The sequence below is a fragment of the Myotis lucifugus genome, unplaced genomic scaffold (genome assembly GCF_000147115.1).
Source record: "Myotis lucifugus unplaced genomic scaffold, Myoluc2.0 scaffold_130, whole genome shotgun sequence".
NCBI classification, from domain to species: Eukaryota; Metazoa; Chordata; class Mammalia; order Chiroptera; family Vespertilionidae; genus Myotis; species Myotis lucifugus.
In genome coordinates, this window is record NW_005871178.1 from 1,416,023 (window position 1) to 1,433,344 (window position 17,322).

At 41.5% G+C, this 17,322-nt stretch overlaps 1 protein-coding gene across 1 annotated transcript in view; it reads right to left on the reverse strand.

Moving 5' to 3' along the window:
- Window positions 1-17,322, reverse strand: part of LOC102417416 (histone-arginine methyltransferase CARM1-like) — a 214,310-nt gene that overhangs the window by 95,197 nt on the left and 101,791 nt on the right. The window contains exons 3-4 of the mRNA XM_006094114.3: window positions 2,765-2,871; window positions 1,823-1,927 (exon numbers count right to left, since the gene is read on the reverse strand). Of these exons, the coding sequence (XP_006094176.1) occupies window positions 1,823-1,927; window positions 2,765-2,871 (212 nt within the window). The remainder of the gene's footprint in view (window positions 1-1,822; window positions 1,928-2,764; window positions 2,872-17,322) is intronic.

The window sequence follows — 17,322 nt, forward strand, 5'->3', positions numbered from 1 at the left end:
TTTATCACAACCTTTTCACTCTTGATCTCTCTGCTTTAATTAGCTATTGCTGCAGAACAAACCAAATCACAATGTACAGTGGGGTCTTGACTTACGAGTGTCCTGACTAACGAGTTTTTTGAGATACCAGCTGTCTCTCGGCCAATTTTTTGCATTGAGTTGACAGAGTAATTTGAGTTAAGGAGCTCCTTAACGAGCTCGGTCTCAGAACGAATTAAACTCGTAAGTCAAGGCCTCACTGTAGTGGCTTAAACTGGAAGCAATTTATTACTTCTCCCAATTTTATGGGAGGGCAGGACAGTTTCTCTGCTGGTTTTGCTTGGACTTACTCATGTTTCTGCATTTAGCGGAGGAATGGTTAGACTGGGAGGTCCCAAATGGCCTCACTCATAGGTCTGGCAATTGGTGCTGGCTGTTGCCTGGATAGCCTCAGTTCTCCTCCATGTGACCTCTCCACCTCCATTTGGCTAAACTGGGCTTCCTCCCAGTATGGTGTTCTCAGGGTTCTAAGAAGGTGAGACCAGAAGTCCCAAGGCTCTTTAAGCCCCAGGATCTGAAACTCGCCCAATGTCATCTCTGTTATTCTATTGATCAAAGTACATCACAAGGACAGCACAGAGATAGGGGGTAAAAAATTAGACCATTTCGTGATGAAAGAAGCAGCTACGTAACTTTGCAAGTGGATGTGAACACAGGGAAGCATGAGTCATTTGGATCATTATTTCAATGTTCCACCGTCTCCTTCTTGGGGAATTAATACTGCAGATCTACAATTACCATGGTCGTGGAAGAGATTGTGCAGCTCAGAGAAATTAGTGTTTTGCCTAAGATCACCCATGGGGAAAATATGAAACTAGGTCTTATGACTGCTGATTCCACTGAGCAGTACTCATCTTTGAGATGAACTGTACCGTATTTTGAACACTTTGTGTTCAAACACAGGTAGGAGAACAATGATGTGTTCACAATCATTCATCATTCAGATCCATTTTGTGAAGGAAATAGAAGCAGGCACGTGTGGAGTCCATGAAAAAAAAAGGAAGTAAATCGACACAGTAAGAGCTAGTCCTTAGGTAGCTATTAGGCTCCTAACCTATTCTGTGCACCACAACAGTGCATACAGCCTCCTGAGTTTCCACACTCAAAGCTTAATTTCTTTACTGAGGTAAAATTCACATAACATAAAATTGACCATGAATCATTTGAAAGGGTTCAGTTCAGTGGTACTTGGTACATTCACTATGTTGTGCAGCCATCACCTCTATCAAGTTTGTAGACATTTTCGTCACCTCATAAGGCAACCCTGTACCCACTTAGCAGTCACCCCCATTTCCTTCATCCCCAAGCCTCTGGGAACCACCAGTCTGCTTTCTGTATATGATTTGCTAATTCTGGATATTTCCTATAAAAGGAATCATATGAGCTTTTGACATTGGCTTCTTTCATTTAGCATGTTTTCATGGCTCATCCATGTTGATGCATGTATTAGCATTACATTCCTTTTTGTGGATAATGGAAATATAAGTAATATTCAAAATACTCTATTGTATGGTTATACCACATTTTTTTTATCTACTCATAAGTTGATAAGCATTTGGACTGTTTTCACTTTGGGGCTATTGTGAGCAGTGCTGCTTAAGATTCATGTACATACAGTTGATTAAATATCTGCTTTCAATTTGGGGGGTATATAGTTAGGAGTGGAATTTTAGGGTCATATGATAATTCTATCAAAGCTTAGTTTTGATTCTAGCTTTTGGCAAGACTTCTGAACATGGTTATAACCACTGATAAGAGATGAATGGCCTGCAGCCAGCATTACCTTGTCTCTGAAGTCAACGTGGTTCTGGAGGATGGCTCTGTGGTAGGTGGCTGTCCTCACAAAATCTTGCATCATGTTCTGCTGCTGGGAAATGCAGCCATAAAACTGCAAGGAAAAGAGAGCCAGAGGGAGCGTAAACAATCCGCAAGGCATGAGCATCTGGTTCTTACAGCCACCTGGTCAAGGCAGGCCTAGCCTAACACACAGGGAAGCCGCGGCTTTGACAGACACAGTGACTGGTCGACACTGGCCCTATTTGTGAGAGCAGAACTCTCAGTTGACCCCAGACTTCTGACTGCTACTCCATACAATAGTTTCAGGTCTAGATCTTGACCAGGTAAATGCCCAGGGGTCCTTCCCAAAGCAGAGGCTCTGAGACAGCACAGACCGAGCATAATAGAAATAAGAGAAAGGGCCAGGGTTACAAGGGATGGCCCCATGAGTCCCATCAGCCCAGAGAGAAAATCAGAACTTGGGTAGAACTCCTGGTTGAGGGTGGTGGTGCAGCCGAAGGCAGTGATGGTGATAACCCTGATGAAGCAAGCCAGTTGGCAAAAGATATTTGGATTTGTATCCATACGCAATACATATCTTCATTATACCTGCCATCTTTTGGTAGTTTTCTATTCCCAGGCACCATTCTAAGTGCTTCACATACATCCTACTATCAAATTCAATCATCACAATAATCTGATGAATTATGTTCCTTGGCTAAGGAAACTGAGGCTCAGAAAATTGCCCAAGTCCTGACAACTTGGTAAGTGACAGAGTGGGGATTCCAATCCAGGTGATGCTACTCTTGCTGCTCAGGGGACCAGGCTCTCAGAACCACTGCAGGACAGTATCAATAGTCTCCTCCCCACCCACCACCCTGTTCAGATGTATTCACAGGCGTGTGACACGTTGAAACAAGTCAATTCCACTTGGGGCAACTTCCCTGACCTGGAAGTATTGTGTGGCAGACGCCTCTTCTGTCCGCTGGTTAAACACTGAGTATTTCTTTTTCTCATTCCGGCACCTTTTCAAGGTATTTGAAAATGCACTGAATTCTGCAAGGAGAAAGAAGCAAACACATGTCTATGCCTTGGAAATCACAGAACTCACCACTGCACTCTACAAAATTCCGACTGAGAAAATGCTGGAAGATTATCATAGCACGTTCATCGCTGAACACACACCTGAGGAATGGCGAGGTGGAAATGGGTACCACTCCGAGGGGTGACACCCTTATTTACACTTGTCAGACATATCTGCATTCACAAATGTCAAGTGAGAGAGCACAACAGCACACAGACTGGGCTCTGAATTCTCTCGCCCCTGGGCTCCCACAGCTTCCAGGCTTATTCAGTATGCGCTCTGGGGAAGGTGACTGTTGATACAGAAAGAAATGTATATGTGAATACAAAATGTATGTATATGTAAATGAATGAATATGTAAATCTCATTCTGTTACATAGTGACAGGGCATCCTTTTTTTTTTTTACAGTAGTCTCTAAACATATAGAGAAAAGGCAAAATAGCAGGGGCTATGTGAATACAAGAGAATGCTTTCTATTATTTGAGGGGGAAATACATAAGTGAAGACTCAAAAATATCTTGGAAATGATATTGCTAACACAGCATGTATAGTTGTCAAATTTGGTGACTTCCGCCTTACAAATGACTCTGAAATCCTGCCCTGTGGCCCTCACTGCCTGTGGCCTCTTCCGTCTCCACCTGGCGTTGTGACCAGATCTTCCCCTTATAGCCCACAGGGTCCTGAGTGCCCAGCACTCTCTGTCATGAGCTCCAGCCCTCACATTCTCTCTGCCCCCTGAGTGGGTACCCATGCCCCCTCTTCTTTCACACGCACATCCTCCACGCTTACAAATCCCCATATCAACCTGGTCCCGGCCTGGCTCTTGACTGTAAATCCCCTGTTTCTTCTGTTCAGATTACCTTTTGACATCAAACTCCAATTCATCCTCCAAGATTCAGCTTAACCAGCATTTCCTACTGCTGTGTTCTGGAACACCCACAGGCAGAATTGCTGTGAAACAGTAGCCCTCAATACTTAGCTATAGATCAGAATCACCTGGGAATAATTTTTTAAATCTGGATGCTGACCCCTCATCCCACATCTGCTAATTCAATGTTGTGGGGGTAGACAGGAGGCATCTCTATTTTATCGAAAGCCTCGGAGTTAGTTTCCATGTGTAGCTAGGGATGAGAACCTTTGCTCTAATCTCACTCTCCCAGCTTACCATTGTATTTCATATTTGACTGAATTGATCAATTTTTTAAGATGCCCATCTCTCTCTCTGAATCTAACTCTTTTAGGGCATGCTTCTCTGGCTAAAACTTTATCTCCATTTGAAAATTTCTGTCACTTCTTTATTTTTTGCATTTGCACCCTTATAAAGGAGAGAATCAAAATAATGATTTTAAAATAATTATAAAACCAACACAAGAATACAAATCTCATTACATAAGCTACTAATTATTGTTAAAATTTTAGTATGCTCTTTTGGGTTGTAGGAGTGGAGAGAAAAATAGAGATAGAGATAGAGATAGAGATAGAGATAGAGAGATAGAGAGAGAGAGAGAGATATTTAGGGGTTCCAGCCTTATTTACCTTTTCAAAACATGGTACTAACATAGCAGCAACCCAATAAATAGACCTAAAATGTAAATTTGGGGAAATGTCTAATGAATTTGGTGAAACTATTTTTAATTGGTGAGGCAGCCCTTTGAAGTCCTGGGAATATTCCATGTGGGGGCAGTTGAAAAACATCTTTTTGGAGAATAAATATGTAAGCATCCCTAGCACAGCCCATTCTGCTCAAGGGAATGCCATCTACTCTAAAGAAACTTTGAAAGGGATAAAGGAAGGGATTCTTGGTGTAAATATATATCCAGATTAGATACAATGCATCCTGAACAATCAGTGTTTCACTACCTTATACATGCTCACTGCAATTTATAAACCTCCCTCAGCTAGTGTTCCCATGTGGACAGATTAGGGAAATGCATGCAAATCAAAACTAGAGATATCACCTCACACTTATTAGAATGGCTATCATAAAAAAAAACAAAAAAACATAAGAGATAACAAGTGTTGGAAAGAATGTGGAGAAAGGGAAACCTTGTGCAATAGCCTTTTGAATATTTGGAATTTAAATTGGAACAGCCACTATGGAAATCAGTATGGTAGCAACTCGAAAAATTAAAAAAAATAATTACCTAATCCCACTTCTGGGTATATATCCAAAGGAAATGAAATCACTATCTCAAAGAGATACCTGCACTTCCATATTGATTGCAGTATTATTTACAATAGCCAAGACATGATACAACCCAAGTTCCTGTCAATCTGTCAAATGGATGAATGGATAAAGAAGATGTCACACACACACACACACACACACACACACACACACACACACTCCACCCCCCCCCCCCCCCCATGGAATATTATTCAGCTACAAAAAGAAAAACCTACTATTGAGACAGCATGGATGGACATTGAGGGTATTATGCTAAGTGAAATAAACCAGAAAAAGAAAGACAAATACAGTATAATATCACTTATATGTGGATTTTTTAAAATGCCAAACTCATATAAACAGAGTAGAAAAGCGTTTGCCAAGAGCTGGGGCATGAGGGAATTAGGGAGACATTGGTAAAGGGGTACAAATGTTCAGCTATAAGATGAATAAGGTATAAGGTTTTAATATATAACATGGCGACTATAGTTGATAACAATACATTATAATGGAAGTTTGCTAAGAGAGAACTTAAATGTTCTCAGCAAAACATAAAATAAAATAAAATAAAATAAAATAAAATAAAATAAAATAAAATTCTCAGACATACTGGGGGAAAAAAAAAGATCCTGGATAATGTTTACCAAGTTCTAGTCTTCTGGCCTTCTCCAATTCCCTGTGAGCTCTCAGAGAATGCCAGCAGGGGTTTATGTCAACCATCTGTGAGTTCTGAGTCCTGGGCATCTCAGTTGTTTGGGTTTTCAAAGCCGATAGAAAATTCACTTGTTCCACAAATAGTCTTTTTTTAAAAATTGAGTTTATTGGGGTGATATTAGTTAATAAAATTATATGTTTCAAGTGTGCAATTCTATAATACATCATCTGTATATTGTATTTGTGTTCACCACCCCAAGTCAAGTCTCCTTCCATCATCATTTACCCATCTTGATCTACTACTCCCCCTTAATTCCTTTCCCTCTGGTAACCACATATTGTTATCTGCATCTATGAAGCAAGTTGAAAAGCATCTTTTTGTTGTTGTTGTTGTTGTTAAAAAGCAAGATTTTGACTATAAAGTAACACAGCTAGTCTTTTTTTTTCTACAGCTAGTCTTCTTGTGTGGCTCACCAATTGTCTCCAAAGGAAATTGTAAAAGAGAAGTCCCAACGAAGTTGTGTATTATACCAGCATCCATCCAATACATAAATAGCCTTCCAGAATGAATACTAATTTGGATGTATCAGCTCTACTGTGTTTGCTATTTAAAAAACCCCCAATATCATTACATTAAAGACACTATAATCACAACTCTATAATCCCAGCACAGGGACCATATTTGACAAACCCAATATCAGGGTCTCAGGTTTGAGATGCATTTATGGGATTTAGGAAATCCGAGCATTCAGGCAAATCCAGGAGTCAGCATCATTTACTCCTGTCAGTGCTGAATTCTGTCACAATGACTGCCAGAATAATGTTTTCCTCACATGTTACCCTGACATTTAATGGTTAAATAAATGCCTCTACATAAAGGAAATGAATGTGCTTCCACGTGATAAATAAAGATTTTTTTAAAAGCCCCACACACCTTAAAAAGGAAAAGACATTTAATTGCTGATCCCTCCCCACCCCTCAGCCTCCAGAAGGACTGACACATAGCCACTAAAGGTGCTATCCGAGTCCATTCGGGCTGCTACACATAGTCCACAGATGGGGTGACATAAATGACAGAAATTTGTTTCTCACAGTTTGCAGGCCGGAAGTCTGAGATCAAGGTCTCAGCATCGTTGTTCTGGTGAGAACTCTCTTCCAATAGACTGCTGACGTCCGGCGGCATCCTCGCATGGTGGGAGGGGCCAGGGAGCTCTCTGGAGTCTCTTTTATCAGGACACTAAGGTACCTCATGATCTGATCTCCTCTCAAAGGCCCCACCTCCAAGTGCCATCACATTGGGATGAGGTTTCAATATATGAATTTGGGGGCACACAAGCATTCAGGCCATGGCAGTACTCACTGAGGAATCCAAAATGAGATGAGGCCCATACAGCACAGCTTCTTCTCTTCCCCAGTTCTCCACACCAGGGGGAGGGGCTTCTGGTAAGAGGAGTGAAGGGCTCTTTAATTTTGTCTCCGGAGAACTTTTGCCAAGGAGTACGATTTTCTGGAGGGAGGAGCCTTTTGATTTCAAGGCACTATTTGTTTGAAAGATGCCATTAATTTTGTAGAGCCAGGGTGGCTCCCAGGAAGAAAAGCAAGGGCAGCTGTCTGGAACATAAGCGAGTCAAAGTGGATGTTCACATTTGCATATTGGCCCCTTCAGCTGCTCAGGACAAAAGAGTTGGGAGGACATGGGTCAGAACCACTGCTCTGTACTAAAGAGATCCCTGTGGGGTATTTCCCCAAAGTCTGAGGACAGAGTCTACAAGGATGGGAACCACCCTCAGTTACTCGTAAAAGCCAAGTCTCTGCCACAGATGGATTTTTGAGTAAAATGGAAACTCCTTGCAAAGGACATACTTATCCACATTGTATCTGAAGGAGATGACCTGTGGGACCGCCATTGCCACCACTCTGGCTGTCAACCATCATGTTTGCCATTTTTTACCGCAAATACCTAGATGCAATCTTCTCTGTCATACAGATACTAACCAAACGCATGGCACTTCCATGCCAAGGCCATGATTATGTCCCTTTGTATTTGCAGGGTGGACTTAGGTTTCTTCTTGACAAGCCATAGCTTTTCAATGTTAGCATGTAGTTATATTCATGGATCAATAAAGACTACCGAGGCACGCCATGTCCCTTCTGCTCTGTTACTCCGACCATATTGAAGGGATCTGTTTTTGTTTGCTTGCTTCTCTTAAATAGCTGCTATTTACAAGTGATACTGTCTGTGGTGCTTTACGAAAAATGTTTATTTACCTAGATACTAGCATCTTTTTGTGCCAAGGAAGGGTAATACCTGTCTGACTACCTCATCTGTTCTGGCCACATGTCCCAAAATTATACCGGAGAATCCATAACTGACAATATGATCATCATGATGTAGATTAAAAAAAAATAATACCTCAAACTCTAGACATTGCTGCAGAACTGCTTCTGGACTATAATTTACAGAAAGCCCATTTTAATGCTCTCTAGTCCATCAGCTCAAGTTTGCCAAATTAAGCTCTTTCTCCTGGGCACCTCGGGAAGCTACCTATTTTCCTGTGTCAGCATACAAAAAGGAGAACAGTACTGACCACGTGCCCCATTCAGCTCTCCTTTCCTTGGTTTCATGTCTGGGTGCTCTCCCCTCGGAATGGATATGGCTCAGGACAGACTGCACTGACCCCACATCTCCTCTGGTCAGAGCTGGAGAAACAGGATGGTATCTAGGGCATCATTCCGGCAGGATGGGTGTGGTGCCAGCGGCTGCTGAGGATCTTGTCTCCATCAGCCCCTTATTACTTCTCTGACATAATAATTACTATTGTATTTGTCTAAATGCTTATTTTTTCTTTATTAGACAATGAAACTTAGAGTTTATGAGGGTAAAAGACTTTCTCACCATTAAATCTCAGTGCTTACTAGGATACCTGGCCCATAGAAGTGCCCAATAAATATCACTGAATGAATGAGTGGATGAAAACATTCTTTTTTCCCCTTTCCTATCTACCTTTTCTCCCTTCCTTCCTTCCTTCCTTCCTTCCTTCCTTCCTTCCTTCCTTCCTTCCTTTCTTTCTTTCTTTCTTTCTTTCTTTCTTTCTTTCTTTCTTTCTTATTTTTTTGGTATACCTGTCCACTCTCACTTCCTGACTGGTCCAGTTCTCCCACAGCAATTATCTACTTTTATTATTTTATTTTTTAATCCTCACCTAAGGATATGTTTTTATTGACTTTAGAGAAAAAGAAAGGGAGAGGAGAGAGGGAGAGAGGGAGAGAGGGAGATAGGGAGAAAGGTAGAGAGATGGAGAGAGGGAGAGAGAGCGAGAGAGAGAGAGAGAGAGAGAGAGAGAGAGAGATAGAGAGAGAGAGAGAGAGATGAGAGAGAAACGCCGACTGGTTGCCTCCTGCATGTGCCCTGACCGGGAAGCAAACCCACAAACTTTTTGGTGTACTGGACGATGCTCCAGCCAACTGAGCGACCCAGCCAGGACTCAGTTGCTCTATCTTTTAGAGACATTTAATTAATCAAAAATTTCTTCTAGTTAGGTATCACTGGCAGAACCAAATATCATTGGTCTCTGATGCATATTAAGTCAAATTCTATTCACTATCTGAACTCCTAAATCACAATAATACTATGCTTCTCTTTCTCTCTCTGTCTTAACAAGGAAGAACATAATGTTTGCATAATAAAGTTTCCATACCTTCTTCATCCAAACTCCCACAGTTAGATAAATGCAAACTGAATTTTAGGAAATTTTCTGTACACATATACTGTGTGTGTGTGTGTGTGTGTGTGTGTACACATGCATATTTCCAGAGAAAGGCAAAGCAGTCTCAGGTGGTGGGAAGTGAAGCAGGACTGCAAAATGAATACATTTTAACCATAAATACTTGCAGGGTACTCTGCTGTTGAGTAAAATTCAACATAAAGGTGACCCTAAGAAGGGCCTCATATAAGCATATATAGGCTTCATTTAGAAATAAGGTAGATTCTCTGAGCACCCAAAATAGATAGGTAGCATTTTTATGACAATGTATATTTCTATTGCATACATGAGGAAACTAGAATGGACTTCAAGTTAATTTTTCTTTTATTGCTTTTATGTCCTTTAAAAAAATGTCCTCATTCCTTGAAAGCAATTGCCAAATCAACCTCTTAAAACAAAGGTACTTATAAGCTCTAAGGAAATGAATACATTTTTTGGCTTTTATCTTCTCTCAAAGCCTTACCATTAGCAACCAAACCTATAATCTGTAATCTATACTAACACTTACCTAACACTATTTTTGTGCAATCAAAACATTTAGTACAGCAATTTTCAAACTTTTTCGTCTCACGGCACACATAAACTACTAAAATTCTGCGGCAAACCAAAAAACATATTTCTTACTGATCTGACAACAAAATCAGATATAATTTTGATTCATTCACACCAGATGGCTATTGTTGTGTTGGCTGTTGTCATTTTTTCATTTGTCAATCTAAGGGAAAAGAGGCCAGTGCCCCTGGGTCAGATGGCATGTTTTAAAAATTCTTGTGATCTACTAGTTTAAAATCACTGTATTACTACAAAGCTCTGGGGAAGACCATCGGGAACTATTTTGTGTATTTGTCACATCTCTAAATGTCAAGAATTTTATGCCAAACAAATGGGCCAAGGATCTTGTCAAATTTCAAAGGCAATTTTTATGCATGTCTTAAAAACCAGTTAAACACTTATTGAGATGACTGGCAGTGACCTAAACATTTATGAAAGTAAGGGCAGATTGTTCATGTGTTTAAATACTGAGCCAGGTCTCTGATCCCTGTGGGATCTTAGTGCACTGGCCCTGACGCTCCACCCACCAATGAGGCAAGCGCAAGATCCAAGAACTGTGCCATCTCCAATAGGCATCAGCATCAGGGGTCAGCCTTGGCCAGAGGAATGAAGGAGCCAGAGCAGGTACAAGGTTTTAAGGAAAACTACTGTTGGCAAGTGGTGGAAACTGAAATTTAATAGAGATAGGAACTTTATGACTTACAAAATTGAAAAAATCCAGTATTAAAATTTTATTTTTAAGAATGCCTGTGTCTAGGAGTTCAAGAATGATATTGTTAAGATTTCTCTCCCTTCCCTTCCCTTCCTTCCGCCCACCCCCACCTCTACCCCCTTCCTCCCCCCCACTTTCTTACTCTTAATATTTCTATCTCTATATGTCTCTTTCTTGCTCTCTATTTCTCTGTTTAGCTTCATGCTCAGGCAGGCTCCCCCCTCACAGGACAAGATGATTGTCAGCATTTCCAGAACTACATTGCTACCAGATCAGTAAGCTCAGTCCTTCCAAAATGTTCCAACAAAGGCCCCAGATTAAGTCTCATCGAACCAAGTTAAAGACCCATCACCGAATCAATTGCTATAGCCAGGGATCAATGCCAGTTGAGGAGACTTGAGTCAGCCCTATCTAAATCCAAAGGAAAACTGAGCTTCTGCTATCTGAAGAAAGGTGAGTAGATTAAAGACAGGCCAACCCATAGCTGACCACCCCTGAACGAGAGGTAGAAACATTATAGACTAAGGTGAAACAGGGGAAGTGAGAGTTGGAAAAACTGTGCTTCAGGGGATAGTGAGGCATGGGAAACAGACATTCAGATTCTTGGCTTCTGAGCTTGAACCAGCCTAAATCCAGGTTTTGCTCCGGGCAGCAGGCTGTTACTGTGAAAGACCACTACAAAGCCATTGATCTAACATTTCTGGTTCCGTAACATGTTGAATCTCTGACACTGCCACAATTACCAGCTTTATTTTCCTGTCCATACTCCCTAAGAGTATTTGGCCCTGCTCACAGCTCCTGTTTATATAACTTGACCCTATATTCCATCCAGTAGGTGAGTAAGGATGAGCACTGATCAAAGGGTAGCACAGCCTGAACCAGAAAACCCAGACACTATAATGAACAGAGACGGGTTCTAGGGCTCGAAAGGGGTGTGTGTGAATCTACTTTTTATTTTGCCCAATTTATGCCTGCTGTCCTGGAGAAATTATTGACTGTGTTCCCTTTCACACTCAAAAGAGACCTGTTTTGGATGACAAATAATTGAGTCATCCTAGCTATAAAGAAATGCAGTCTTGGGGGAGGGAGCATGCTAGGTCAAATACAAGAGGAAGAGGCACCTGAGAGAGAGATGAGAAAGAAAGATGCAAATGGGTACAACATTATGCTAAGTGAAATAAGTAAGTCAGAGAAAGACAAATATCACTCATTTGTGGAATATAATGAACAATATAAACGGATGAACAAAAACAGATCCAGAGACAGAGAAGCATCGATCAGATGCTCAAACCTCAGAGGGAAGGTAGGGGAGGGTGGGGGTAAGGGGGGAGATCAACCAAAGGACTTGTATGCATGCATATAAGCATAACCAATGGACGCAGACAACAGGGGGTGAGGGTGAGGGCAGGATTTAAAAAAAAAGATGCAGATGGGGGAGACCATGCAATGGATACAGGCTTCCCCACAATGGTTCTGGGACTCTCTACTCCTCAAATGCCATGAGACATTTCCTTCCCCTTTTGAACTTGAGCTATTTTGTATAGATAGCCTTGACTTGAACAGAAATTCCCTCTCTTTTCAACACTATTTTTCCCCCTCTGACTCATTGCCAGTTTACTGACAGGTTTGTGTTTGGTTTTGATTTGGTTTGATTTTTGGTTTTACTAACAACTTTTATGTGGTACTTACTTCAAGTGGTTATTTACTTATTGATTTAGTTGATCTACACAATACTTTACTCTAGAGGTGAATCAGCCAATTTGCAATTGGGCTCATTTCTACAACTGTGTTTTAAAACTATTAGAGTGAAGACCCTCCAATGCTTACATCACTTAGGATCAAGAATGAATGCCACAAAGCCACCTGGCACTTGAAGGTCACCAGTCTTATAAAAAGAAAAATGGTATCTCAGTTCATTAAGTGAAGCCAGAATGCACCTTCTGGAGCATTTAACATATATTCACAGAGGGACTAATTTGTTTATGTGGCAGCATAAGCCACTATTCAATTAGTGCTCGTGGCTTCCCAAGGCCTCTGCATGCCTCCCAGCAAGCAAAGCAGCACAGGTGAACACCAAACAGGTGGCACGTTTCCAAACTGATTAGATTTACAGAGTTTTTAAAATGTCATTTAACAGTTTAAATCAATGTTTCTATGGCTGTCTATGCCCTACTCCCTACATTTCCAAAACACACCCTAACTTTGGGTACGCATTAATACAACATAACATTATTTTTTAAAAACTGAACTAGCAACCTGTACTGTCAGTACATAATGTTTGGACACTTCATTTTGCCAAGTGAAAATTTAGCATAATAGATATAGAAATCTGTCTGGGCTTTCCTCTTTATACTAGTATATGAACTGAAAACGAGTAAGACAAAAATACTTATAAACTCAGTTGAGAAATTCTGTACCTGTTGCAGGGCAAAAGAAAGACTGTACTTTGTACCTGGAAGACTTGAGATTTCAAGTCATATAAAAAGATCAGTTCAGATGACAAGTAGCATCTTTTGGTTTTGCAATATACTTTTAAGAACTAGCTCCTTTCCCACTCAAACACGGATTTAACATCAATAACTACATAGTGTGCTGCCTTACAAGAAATTGATCTTGTCTTAATTTTTAAGAAATCAAAATGCACCTACTGTAGTTTGCTCAATAATGTGAATCTATAATTGTCTAAGTACATTGATGTACAGGTGTCTCCTTGGCTCAACATCTTTGTTCTCCTCTCGTTTTCTCTTTCACATTTATATAGCTGGTCCACTAGGCTCACAATGACTGAGCAGAGACTAAATCCACAGGCATTTAAAAATTTGGCCATCGTGTGTCTTAAAAATCAGCAACAACTCACAGGAAATGCGAATTTCTGGTGAAAATTGTGCAGGGTTTTAGCTCTGGGTCTGAATTTCTCTGTGGTGATCATCAGCACCAGGGGAGTGGCTGCTGCCACCTTTTGAATGAATACAAGCTCTGCTGTGCCATCAAGCTGCCCCCATTCTCTTTTATTTGCAGCCCACTTCACGCATTTTCATGACCCCTGGACACTGTAGGCGTTTGAGTCTGTGCTCCCATATCCCCTACGATCCATTGCAAAACTTAGTGGAGAGCAAGTCTGCAACTTAAAGTATCAATTACTTCCCTTTGATTTCTAAGCACCATGTAATCATAAACGCTAAGGAAAATGACAAACACACTTTATCATGCTATTTTTAAATCAATTGTGTCATGCTAAGCTTCTGGGAGAAGTTGTTGGGTTTCATGGCAATGAGTTTATCTATTTTGTGCCAACACTCATTAGGGCAAGTTGAAAATCTAGAGCTTGTTAGATAAATCCTGTGAATTAGTCACTGTCATCCCCAAACAACCTATTTTCATATGGATATGGTACTGCTGACCAACTTACAGCGTGATTTCAGCTGTGAAGGTGAGTTTTTTATTAGACCACCCACCTCCTATCCCTGCCCTGTAATTATGGATGATCTAGGCCAGTGGTTCCCAAACTTATTTTGGCCTACCGCCCCCTTTCCAGAAAAAATATTACTCAGCGCCCCCTGGAAATTAATTTTTTTAAATTTTAATAGCAATTAAACAGAAAGATATATGTATTAATGTTTCTACCTTTTTCGTAAAATATAGTAAAGAAAGGTGTAAATTAGAAACATTGAAGTTTGAAATTATGAAACTATTTATTTAACTCAGAATAGAAAGGTAATACAAAAAAAGATAAAACAAATGCACCTGTGGCCATCACCGCCCCCCTGGATCGCTGCAGCGCCCACCAGGGGGCGGTAGCGCCCACTTCGGGAATCACTGATCTAGGCCCAGGACACAGAAGTGTGATATCTGCAGCTGAAGACCAATTCCCCTCAGAACGCATGCCCACAACACTGCACTGCATTACCATCAGCCCCTAACACACTGATCCAGCCATTTACTTCTATAACAAGCAACCAATGCATTCAGCAATAGTTGAATGAATGCTTCCCGGTTGACATCCATTTGCACCATCCTCATATGAAATGGTGATAGATAACATGGCCCTAAAGTCAAGAGAAGTAAATCCAGGGCTTTTGGTTATCATTCAATGTTTCCATAACTACAACCAGCAGTCCTTTTTATATGTGTGCCTTACCTGAAGCTTTAACTGCACCCGGCGCTAAAAGGAGTGTTGGGTTCAGAACCCTGAGACTCTGGTATGAAGGATATTCCAAATCTTATTAGGAACCCGCTTGAAATTTTTTCTTCAGAGCTAAATGCCAAGAGAAGCTTTGCCTGACATATTCTGCTTACTTGCCACTGTCCCCTCATGGACACTGGGAAATTTATTCATCAATAGTGTTTCCACTTCTGTGTGGCTGCCAGGGTTCTCAGAGCCAAAACCATGGCTTGGGAGTAATATTTGTGCTTTAATTTCCTCTTGGCCCCAGTCTCCTGTGCTTTCCATATTTTCCCTGAACTCGTGTAAGTGTGTGTGGAAACTCAAATTGTCAGTGGGAAATATTGGCAGATGCATGCATGGATGCATGATAAATAAAGAGATTGATTTATTAATTCCATCACGCCTATAGGAAGACTTGACAAACACTGGCTAAATCATTCTGCAATTTTCTGCCTCACTTTCTACACAATAACCCGCCCTGCTCTGAACAGCAAATACCAGAACTTTGGAAGCAACAGTATTGGTCCCATATGCTGAAAGCAGATGGGAGCTGCAATGTCTTCACAGTAGCAGCTGCCCAGGAAGCAAAGTGAAGAGGAGGAGGCTCGGGGACGGAGCACGAGGGGAGAGAAACACAAAAGAGCAATCGGGAGCAGAGAAGAGAGACGCTTCCTGCTACCAGTCTCAGCCATGGTTAACAAGCAAGCACACGTGCAGGGATTGCTCCATTTGACAATGTGTTCGCATGGATGGCATCACGGCACTCAATCCCCACTGCCAAGGGGGATGATGGTCTCCACTGTACAGATGAAGAAGAGATACAGATGGTTGCCTCCGAGTCACATTAGCAAGGCCAACGTTCATTCCAAGGCAGTATCTGCATTCCAGAAGGTGGGAGATTCTAAAACATAGGGAATCCTTGAGTGGCATGTTCTACATTGGAAGATGCTGTCTATGTAGTAATTGAGGGTGGCTGGGAAGGAAAGGAGCAAAGATAAAATTATCATGGAACATAATGTAACATAAGTAACAGAGAAATGACTTCACTACCGCCAGAAGGATTGGCTAGACAGGGAAATGCTTTTGATTCCAAATGTTACAGAATCATGACAGCAACGGGTTCTCTGAGTGTAACTGCAGAATTTCCTTCTTTGGAGATGTTTCTTTGAATATTAGTTATCTATTATTCTAGGTTGTTGTTGTTGTTATTGTTGTTGTTGTTGTGTGTGTGTATGTGTGTATACACACACATACATACATACACACACATACAAGGGTGGGCAAAAGTAGGTTTACAGTTGAGAGTCCATGGAACACCAGAGTCAATAAAGCTATTGTAATACTCATAACCTGCATGTCCTTTTCTATATGGATAACTGTACACCTACTTTTGCTTACTCCTGTATATAAAATATAGTAAGTGCTCAGTGTTAGCTCAGGTTGGAAATTATTTTGCTAAACGAACATGAGTAGACATAGGTGCGAATTCTATCCAAGTGGCCCCTAGGGCTCCTCTCCACTGGGGATCTGTTTCCTTCGCAATGACGAGGGGTAGGATGGCCCTTTCTGAGTTCTCTCTCTGAAGGTCTAGCACTGGAATTCACACCAGCACTGTGGAAGGAAGGCAAGAAAGCCAGCTTTTCTTGGAAGGCTGCATGCCTCTGAACAGCCTGCGCCAAGGGGGCCTGAGTGCTGGCGGTGAGTCAGTTCCTTATTAAAAAGCATTTATTGATCACCTGTGGTGTGCTAGGCGCAGACTGGGGCTGTGTCGGGGGTTGCAGACAAAATTAGAAATATGTGACCACACACACACACACACACACACACCCTACAAAGCATTGCATTGTGACATATAAAATGATGTAGGATAATTTGCGTTCAAATCCACTCCACCAGGGGAGCCTGTGCTTACAGCAGGTGAAAGGTGGGCTGGAGGTAGGAGGAATGTGAACAGGCAGAGAGGAAGGCGGAGGGGAAGGGCCTGACGCGAAGCTTCCAGCAGGGAGATTTCCGAGTCTCTGTGCAGGCTTGGAAGTGGCCTGGTTTTTCAGTGTGAAGGGGCAGAGATAAGGAGTTACAGAGAAAATATTAAAACTGAACTGAAAGGCCATTGCTTGGTGATAGAACGTTACATGCGAAGTTGGATTTATCATCTCGTGCAACAGGTAGTCTATGCGGGTTTTTGAGGCAGATCTGATGACAATTTTAGCCCTCTTCTTTGCTGTGGTCCTGCCATGGATATCACAGTTGGCTTTTTTAGCAGTTCCATCAAAATGCGTTCGGCAGCCACCTGTATGAGGGAAGGGAGTCTGTCTCCCACCTGTTCTGCACTGCCCAGGACAGGGACCGGAACATTGTAGGAGCCAGTCTACTACCATGAATAATTTAAAAATCTCCTGTTTAGTAAT